This window comes from Capronia coronata, assembly GCF_000585585.1.
Source record: "Capronia coronata CBS 617.96 chromosome Unknown acBCG-supercont1.8, whole genome shotgun sequence".
In the NCBI taxonomy this organism is placed as follows: domain Eukaryota; kingdom Fungi; phylum Ascomycota; class Eurotiomycetes; order Chaetothyriales; family Herpotrichiellaceae; genus Capronia; species Capronia coronata.
The window spans coordinates 1,041,030-1,049,321 of NW_006912900.1; the positions used below are offsets into that span (position 1 = coordinate 1,041,030).

The 8,292-nt window shown below is 52.3% G+C and overlaps 5 protein-coding genes across 5 annotated transcripts in view; 3 read left to right on the forward strand and 2 right to left on the reverse strand.

Annotated features, from left to right (window-relative positions):
- Positions 1-1,190: 1,190 nt before the first annotated feature.
- A1O1_08621 (uncharacterized protein) lies at positions 1,191-2,237 on the forward strand (the record flags this gene model as incomplete). Its single annotated transcript, XM_007729480.1, has 1 exon — positions 1,191-2,237. One exon carries the CDS (start codon positions 1,191-1,193, stop codon positions 2,235-2,237), a length of 1,047 nt encoding a protein of 348 aa, XP_007727670.1.
- A 1,450-nt stretch (positions 2,238-3,687) lies between these two features.
- On the reverse strand, positions 3,688-4,062 carry A1O1_08622 (uncharacterized protein; the record flags this gene model as incomplete). The annotated part of the gene is made up of 1 exon (XM_007729481.1): positions 3,688-4,062. The coding sequence occupies one exon, from the start codon at positions 4,060-4,062 to the stop codon at positions 3,688-3,690; it is 375 nt and encodes a 124-aa protein (XP_007727671.1).
- A 659-nt stretch (positions 4,063-4,721) lies between these two features.
- Positions 4,722-5,318, forward strand: A1O1_08623 (uncharacterized protein; the record flags this gene model as incomplete). Its single annotated transcript, XM_007729482.1, has 1 exon — positions 4,722-5,318. One exon carries the CDS (start codon positions 4,722-4,724, stop codon positions 5,316-5,318), a length of 597 nt encoding a protein of 198 aa, XP_007727672.1.
- Positions 5,319-5,409: 91 nt separating this feature from the next.
- On the reverse strand, positions 5,410-7,070 carry A1O1_08624 (uncharacterized protein; the record flags this gene model as incomplete). The annotated part of the gene is made up of 6 exons (XM_007729483.1): positions 5,410-5,574; positions 5,644-5,772; positions 5,821-5,944; positions 5,992-6,072; positions 6,124-6,284; positions 6,333-7,070. 6 exons carry the CDS (start codon positions 7,068-7,070, stop codon positions 5,410-5,412), a joined length of 1,398 nt encoding a protein of 465 aa, XP_007727673.1.
- A 722-nt stretch (positions 7,071-7,792) lies between these two features.
- Positions 7,793-8,292, forward strand: part of A1O1_08625 (uncharacterized protein) — a gene marked incomplete at both ends in the record, with an annotated part of 2,961 nt that continues 2,461 nt past the window's right edge. The window contains one exon of the mRNA XM_007729484.1: positions 7,793-8,292. This exon is cut by the window's right edge and continues 2,461 nt beyond it. Within this exon, the coding sequence (XP_007727674.1) occupies positions 7,793-8,292 (500 nt within the window).

Consider the following 8,292-nt stretch of genomic DNA (forward strand, 5'->3'; position numbering starts at 1 on the left):
ACTAACTTCTTACCTTGACTCCCCACCAACCTCCTACTATAGTAGTAGTACCTAAGATACTTACCTAGGGTACCTAGCCTCGCAAGATACTCCTCCATGTCGTTAGCACCCAGGATACCTCAGTAGGCAATCTCAGTGGTTGGTGGGTTGGTGGGAGTCGTCATCATCGTGGGCCCAGCTGTGCAAGGAAAATCCAAGGGGCGGTTGATTGCGACTCTGTATGTCGTATGATGAGTATGGAACACGAGAAATGAGGCGGAGCTTTTTCCACGTACCTTACGCACTACGGTATTGCAGAGGGACAGTCGGTACCACGCTAAGGTATCTTAGTCGATGTTAGTGAGGAGAGTAGAGGGTTTTAGGGGGCATTGGAATCCAATCATCCAATCATCCAGTCATCCAGTTCTGTAGTAGTGTCTCTGTGATTTGCACTGCCACACTGCGCTCGCAACATGAGTCCAGTTCTGGCTCTAGTTCTGCTCTAGTTCTGGCAGCCTGCGCGGGTCGTGGAATCAGTGCAAAGTGGCATTCTGCCCAACTGCACTGCATGCCATCCCCATCCCCATCCCTCTTTTTCTTCGGCGCGCAGGGAGACAGGGAGGGAGACAACTGACAGAACTTCTTCCAACATCCAACCTTCTCCTCTTACCACTTACTGCACACTACACCATCCTTTACCACCCATTACCACTACTCTCTACCTCAGCACACTCCCTCACTCGTCATTCATTTAATTCCATACCCTCCCCATCAGTCTACTACACTCCTTTGCACTTCTTTTCCTAGGCTACCTACCTAGTTACTGCGCCTCCTACTACTACTTGTAGTTTGACCTCTCCTTTTCTGTCACTGCTTGTTCCCTCCTTCATACAAGCAAAGACACCTTCCATTCCACTGGCCTCCTGGTCCTGATCCTGTCCTCGACTCATCTCATCGCCGCCACTTTGTCGATTAGAGCAATGCTCCTCTCCGCCTCCACCTGCCTCTCTCCTTAACGCAGTATATTCCGGTGTTCACCCGGATCCTCATCACTACCCTCAGTGACGGCATCGCCCCGGGTCGTCTTCTTGGACTGCAAAGAAGAAAGAGTTTGCTTGGACAAAAAGGACGGCGCATTTCCTCGCTGGTATCCCACGAAACGACAGTTTGTACATGGGCAGGGGTTGGCCGTCACAGTCGCCAACATCAACATGCGCCGCAGCTTGTTGATCTTCCTCCTCTTCTCCATCATCATCCTAACTCTCCTTCTACACTCGGTCTCGACACTACTGTCGCTGCTCATCGAAGATGCTTCGGCCGACGCGATTCACCGAGCAGAAATACCCGAACCGAACTCGACACTACTCGAGTCGCGCCCTCAACTAATTCCCAAAATAATTCACCAGACGTACATCAACGAGTCCATCCCCTCTCATTGGAAACCAGCCCAGCAATCCTGCATCGACCTGCACCCGGACTACGAATACATCCTATGGACAGACGCCAAATCTCATGAGTTCATTGCCCGAGAGTATCCATGGTTTCTGCCTACTTTCGTCGGTTATAAACACAACATTCAACGAGCCGATGCCATCAGATACTTTGTGCTGGCCTATTATGGCGGCATCTACATCGACCTGGACGACGGCTGCATGCGAAGACTAGATCCGCTTCTGTCCTACACCGCATGGGTCCGTCGGACTGTCCCCACCGGTATCAGCAACGATGTCATGGCCTCCATCCCTCAACACCCTTTCTTCCTGCGCGTCATGGAATCCCTTAAGGGCGCGAACAGGTCATGGCTGCTGCCATACATCACCATCATGGCTTCCACAGGGCCGCTGTTTCTGTCGGTCATTTGGAAAAAGTGGATGGGCCAGCATGCTCATTTGGATCCCGAAACCTGGGTCGGTCGAGTCCGCGTCCTCATGCCAGACGAATATACCAAGCACCCCTGGAGTTTCTTCAAGACCTACAAGGGGAGCAGCTGGCACGGCAAGGACGCCAAATTGATTTTCTGGATGGGCAAGAATTGGATTCTTCTCACCGCCCTAGGGTTCCTCGTCGGGGGTGTGGTGGCCTTGGCTGTCTGGTGGCTGTACACTCGACTCATCGTCATGGGCGCCAGACGACGTGCCGCCGGGGGCAGTCCACGCCTCACTGCCTTTGGATTTCCTGTCGTTCCCAGGGTCCCACTGTTCCGGAGATGGAGTGGCACCAAGCAAACCTACGAGATGGTCGCGCAGCATGATGCGTGATGCTACTATACGGGCCAGGATTTACCACAGTCGATGTCCATGGCCATGGTCCTGAGCGAACCTCATGGACCGTGACCAGATATCTTCCCTTCTCTGGACTTCAATCAAATACTGTGCGCTGGTGCATCGAGGTCTACCGTTGCATACAAACAAAAAACCGGAACACGCTCATCACCTTTTTTTTTCTGTTCCAAGCGAAGGCGTTAATGGAGACGATAAACATTCCTCCAGGAGTTCGGCGGGAAAATGTCGATGGATTTAAAATACGAACAGGGACCACCCTTGGGAAACGGCCGCTTCAACAACCCAGCAAGCGCGCAATGCAGGCCATTGTTTTTCTGTGTTTTGGTCCTGTTTCCAAGAAGATCCAACAGCGAAGACAGGCGGACCTCCTTTTCTTGGTTCACCTTCTTCTGCTTTTCGGGCATATTTGGCCTGCTTCTTTTTTCCGCTGTGCCACAAACTTGGCCGACGAATTTTGCTAGATAGGCACCTAGATAGGTCGCATGTAGGACCTTAGGTACGCTTTTATATCGATTGTAATAAGACGTTCGGAACATTCCACCTGTGCAAAGCGGTTGACTTCAAGTTCTTAGGGGATTACATGTACCTGTCACTGAAATCCCCATCTATCCATCTACCTAGGTCCCAATCTCTAGGTCCCCCACCTGGTGCCAACTTGATCTGAACCGACATCTTCGATCTGTGGTCGGAAAACTTCTTCTTTGATACACCCAGTGAAGAGAGACCTTCGTCACCTCCTTTTCGCTGGCCAGAACCAAGAGACATGACAAGAGCACGTTGTCACCCTCACTAGATAGGAAATAGGACGGAAGCCTGAGCTGCTTGTGTCCAATGATGGCTTGGGGACTGTTCTCGATGCCTTTGGGCTGTGGTGGTCCGTGGACACTGTGCGAATGGTATTTCGTCTGCTTTTGCCTGTGCCTTTGCCTTTGCTTTTGCTGTCTTTGGTGCCTTGAATTTGTCATTGCAGTTCGAAGAGATGAATGAACGAGGACAGCCGGGTCGGTAGGCCGTTTGCTTTTTGACGCAGACGGCGTGACCTCGCTGCCATCCATGCATCCTCGGATGTCCATGTCGAGAAACGAGGGACAAGATGTGATTCATGTGTTCTGGACTTCCCCTGGACAGCAGGTGGAATCCTTCCAAGTCCGATCCGATCCGGCCCCTTCCCTTGCACACAGATCACAGATCACCGGCAAGGGCATGCCGTGGCCCTAGGTGAGCCGGACACAAGATATATGGTGTGGCTGCAGCCAAGCACTGCAGCATTGATAGGCCGGCAGGCAGGTAGATAGATAGGTTGATACACAGCCTCTACCTACCCTATTTGCAATACTAGCAGTAGAACAGCCTGACGGACAGGGGAGGCACTTCAGGTTTTTGTTTCTTTCGTCTTTTGCTTCTCTCTCTTTTTTTCCGGTGTCTTTCAAGAATCCCCCCCTTCCCCCTTCAGCGTCTCCATCTGCGCCCTCTGCTCCGCCATCTCCCTGATTTCCCTCTCCTCACTCCACGCGCGTTGAGACCTCTGCAGGGCCCGGTTCCGCCGCCTCACGGACTCATTGTAGTCCGTGACCCGCCTCTCGGCGAAGATACATCCTCCCAGGATCATCGCGCTCATCTGCAGAAACACCTTGAACTGCACCGTCAGGTTCTGGTAGACCGGGACCCGACGGTTCAGTAGGAAATGCGTGGCCAGCGAGATCGTGCCGAAGCGGAGAGCCCCCGAGGCGAAGCCCGCCACGGCAAGCGACGTGAGGTGTTCGGGCGGAGCGATGTTTTTGACCGTAGATGGGGGAGGCATTGTCGTTTGTATAAGTCGACGGACGAAAGACAGGTCAAGAGAGAGAGGTCAAGAGCAGGGAGAGAGAAGGACTGATTCACAGTACTAGTACTTCGAACACGACAAACAGGTTTCTGTGTTGTGGTATAGTAGCACAGGTGAGTCGAGCAATTTCAAGCCCAAGACGGTGATCACTTTAAGAACGAAGACACTGATGTTGTTCGTCGGAAGTAATGTTTATACAGTACGTAGTACCTAGCTTGTAGCACGTAGTTAGTAGGTCGAAGGCCGAAGCTTGAAGCTTGACTCCCTCGATCTCCGAGAGGAGGTAATTCCCGAGACACTGCACAGCTGCATGTAAAGTGATGACGTCGACTTACTACTACCCCAAATACTAAGGGCCTGTTCGGCACCGCCATTAAAAGGTACCGACTCGCCGATTAGCTACCTATACCTACTAGTAAGGTAGGTAAGGTAGGTAGAACGATTGGATAATACTTAGGCGGCGTGTCGCGCAGCCAAAGAAAATTTCCGTTTTGGATGCCGGTAGATCTTCGGTCCAGTCCATATTTATTTCCTACATTGTATGTTACTAGTCCTTTGTTTCTGGCCCTCAATCCGAGTCTGATACTGACTATTATCCAAAAACCCCGAAAGTGACTTTCAGTCCAAATAACAAGATGGCGCCTAAACCCCCTTCAGGCGGAAAAGGCTCCAAGAGCACCGCCCGCGCCCGCAAATCCGCCACGGCAGGCCCCTCGTCTTCTTCCAGATCCAAGGTCTCCAAACGTCCGCCGTCGAAGCAGGTCAAAACGAAGCCCGGCGTGCATTCTCAGACCCAGAAAGGCGCTGGTACCGCCAAGGCCTCGAAACGCAAGCAGAGGACGTACACGGAGGAAGAGCTCAAGCTGCCGACGTTGAACATGATCACCCCGGTGGGCGTACAGAAACCGCGCGGTAAGAAGAAGGGGAAAGTCTTTGTGGACGACAAGGAGAGCATGATGACCATCTTGGCGCTGGTGAATGCCGAGAAGGAAGGGCAGATTGAGAGTAAGATGATCAAGGCGAGGCAGTTGGAGGAGATCCGAGAGGCCAGGCGCAAGGAGATGGAAAAGAAGAAGGAGAAAAAACAGGCCGAACTGGAGGAGGTCAAGAAGGATCTGAAGAAGGGAAAGAAGAGGAGGGATGCGCCACAAGAGAAACCCGCGGATGGCGACAGGCAGAACGGCGACGGTCGGAAGAATGGGAAACCCAAGAAGAGAGTCTCGTTTGCCTGAAATAGACAAGGTCTAAGACGTCTATGCGGTCTACGTGTCTATTTTGTCGAGGCCTCCACGGTTGCTTAGCAGGTCCTCCTGCAACGCCGGTCTACTGGCCAGGCACATGCATCTTTCTCCTCATCGGTTCAAAGACCGGTTTCAGGGGTTCTCGATCCGTGCGAGATATCTGCCCTTCAAGTTTACCGTCGCCCTCGACCTTTGAGATAGCGTCGAGGTCGACCTCACGAGCCATCTTCTGGAAGAACGGGGTCGTCTACAGGCACAGTCAGTCAATCAGTACGTCCAATGGCCGTTACGAAGTCATGATCGAAACGCAACGTACCACTCTGGGAAACCATCTCCTTCCACCAAGCTCGAACCAGCTCAAATGGCCACCACCCGGCGTGGTGCAGAGAACGCCATAAGGGGTCTGCTGCACTTCCTGGCGTGGCAAGGCTTCGCTCGCTGTCACCTATACACATCAGCCGTCATACGAAGGTCAGACCGGACTTTTACTCACAGGATCGTCTTCTGCATGGATGGCTAGGAATGGAATTCTGATGGCGAGGACCGAGTCGACGGAAGAGGCATCACGGTAATATGCACCCTCAGTGGGATAGCCCCAGGTCGGACCTTGAACATGCCTATGATGTTTAGCAGCCGGAAAGCTAGAGCTTGGGAGACCACGTACCGATCGAAATCCCGCAGATATTTACCCTTTCGAACCAGATCAAGATTGATCTTGGGATTCTTGGAGACTTGCTCCACGTGGCTGAGACAAGGTTATGACCATCACTGCGCAGTGCATGTCGGAATGACTTACGTCTCGAACAGCCTCTTCATACTGCTGCCCATGGTTGCGGCATACACATTTCGATTGAACCAGGTCCTCATCAGAGCTAGATTGCCGGCTTCAAGATCCCAGGGGTTCGACAAGATCACCGCGGCTTTCAGGACACAATTGCTTCCTTCTTCGCCGAGATACTACACAAGTCAGCGCGCTTTCCAGACAGCCTTTTGTGAGATGCTCACATTTGTCAAAATATTGGCACCTAACGAAAATCCAATACCGAAGAGAGGACGATTAGGGAACTTCTTTTGTAGCCACTTCACAGTCTGTCTGGTATCCCAGGTGGCACGTGCATTATAAAGGACGCTTGATGTGATCTTGGTCATAGAGCATCCTCTGGAGATGATGACACAGGCTTCCCATCCTCCCTCTCTTAATAGAGGCTCCAGAACATGCCGGAGGTAGAGCTCGTGGGATCCTCCACTGAGTCCATGGAGCATAACAAGCATAGGACGGTTGTCATCCGAAGCAATATCATCGAATTCTTCTTTGCTGAAATAAGTGGTTCGTGGCGGTAGACTTGGATCATGAGCGTCGTTGGGTTTCGTGGCAAAGTCAACAGCAAATTGCCCGGTGTAGATTGGATCCTCATGCTCAAAGATCCACCGTTTGTAGTATATGGGAATGGACTGACGAGTCAGGACTGTCCACATAGTCTGTAAATGGCCATTGAACAGCAACGGATTGAGTCGGCAGGGAGGTACGATAGATTTGCACATGTCGGCTAACGAGCTGGTTCGTCCATCTTTCGTTTTCAACAGCAACGATTTCGTCGAGTGCCAGTACTTTGCCTTTCCCATTCCGAAGAGAGTGGCTGGAGTTCCTGCAAGAGCGGCCAGCAGGGTGACTCCTACGCAGGCCGTAAGGATTGGATGATCATGTACGTGTTTGGACACGGCGTCCAGAAAACTTTGGTCCATTTTTATACCAGTCCGCCGCCACTTGTTGTTTCTCTTCCCATTCTAGAGCATGCGGAGTCTTGTCTGGAGTATTGAGCAGACGGTCCGGAGCGACGTAGAGATTGCAGAGGTTCAGATGATATTGAACAGATGGTCCGCCTGTGCCGCTTCCTCGGATGATAGGATCATACGCTCGTTCGTGGCTGGACGACAGCGGTGACGCGCCAATGAACAAAAGGCCAGGGTCTCTGTGGATTCGCGCGTCGACCACCACCATCAAAGCGCTCGCCTGTAGCCACTTCATGTTTGTTTGCTTGTCTTTTTGTTTGCAGGCTTTCAGCCTGATCTGACCACGACCATCTAAATCTGACGACGTGAGGATGCCATAGAGGAAGCAGATATCGTGGTTGTACTGTAAGAACCGTTGCTGGGGATCCAAGCAGGCGGCAAGGACAGGTTTTCCCAAGAAGCGTTAACGCGAGGCGACGGCACCATCCGCTCGTCATCCAGCAACGGCGGCATCAACGCTGAGTCTTGTCCACGGTCAGTGTGCAGGAACGGGCATCATCTTGTGGGCCAGGAGTTGAAGGGAAGAGGTGTATGTGTTTGGCGTGGCGGGCTGTCGGAAGGGGGCTCTAACACTGAACCTGGTGGGAAGAACAGGAGACGGTGAAGCAGCGCAGGCGACCGCACGAGAATCCAGCAGTTGCAGCCTGACTGCGTTTACTTCTCAGACGGCGACCATGGAGTCCAACAACTATTCTTTCAATTCCTTTTATCCCAATTTTCCCCAGGCGCCGCAGCAGAATTTCTCATCGCACGCTCCGACTTCTAAGTCTCAATCTCAATCTCGTCAGCAATATCATCACCAATATCCACCGCAGCAGGAGCAGCAGCAGCAGCAGCAGCCACAGTCCCAGCCTTACCATACTCAGCAATACATTCAACCTCCTCCACAGAATTACTCTCAGTACTACTACAATCAGGACCAACACCTTCTACCCCAGTTCCAGGAGTATCCGCAATCCTTCCACCCGCCACAGCGTCCAGCTGTTCAACCTTCTGTTCAATCTCCTCATCCTGCCATCCAGGTCGTTATCCCTCCTCACCCTTATCACTCGTCTCCCTCGGAACCACGACAGCAACATCAACAGCAACAGCAACAGCAACAGCAACAGCAACAGCAACAGCAACAGCAACAGCAACAGCAACAGCAACAGCAACAGCAACAGCAACAGCAACA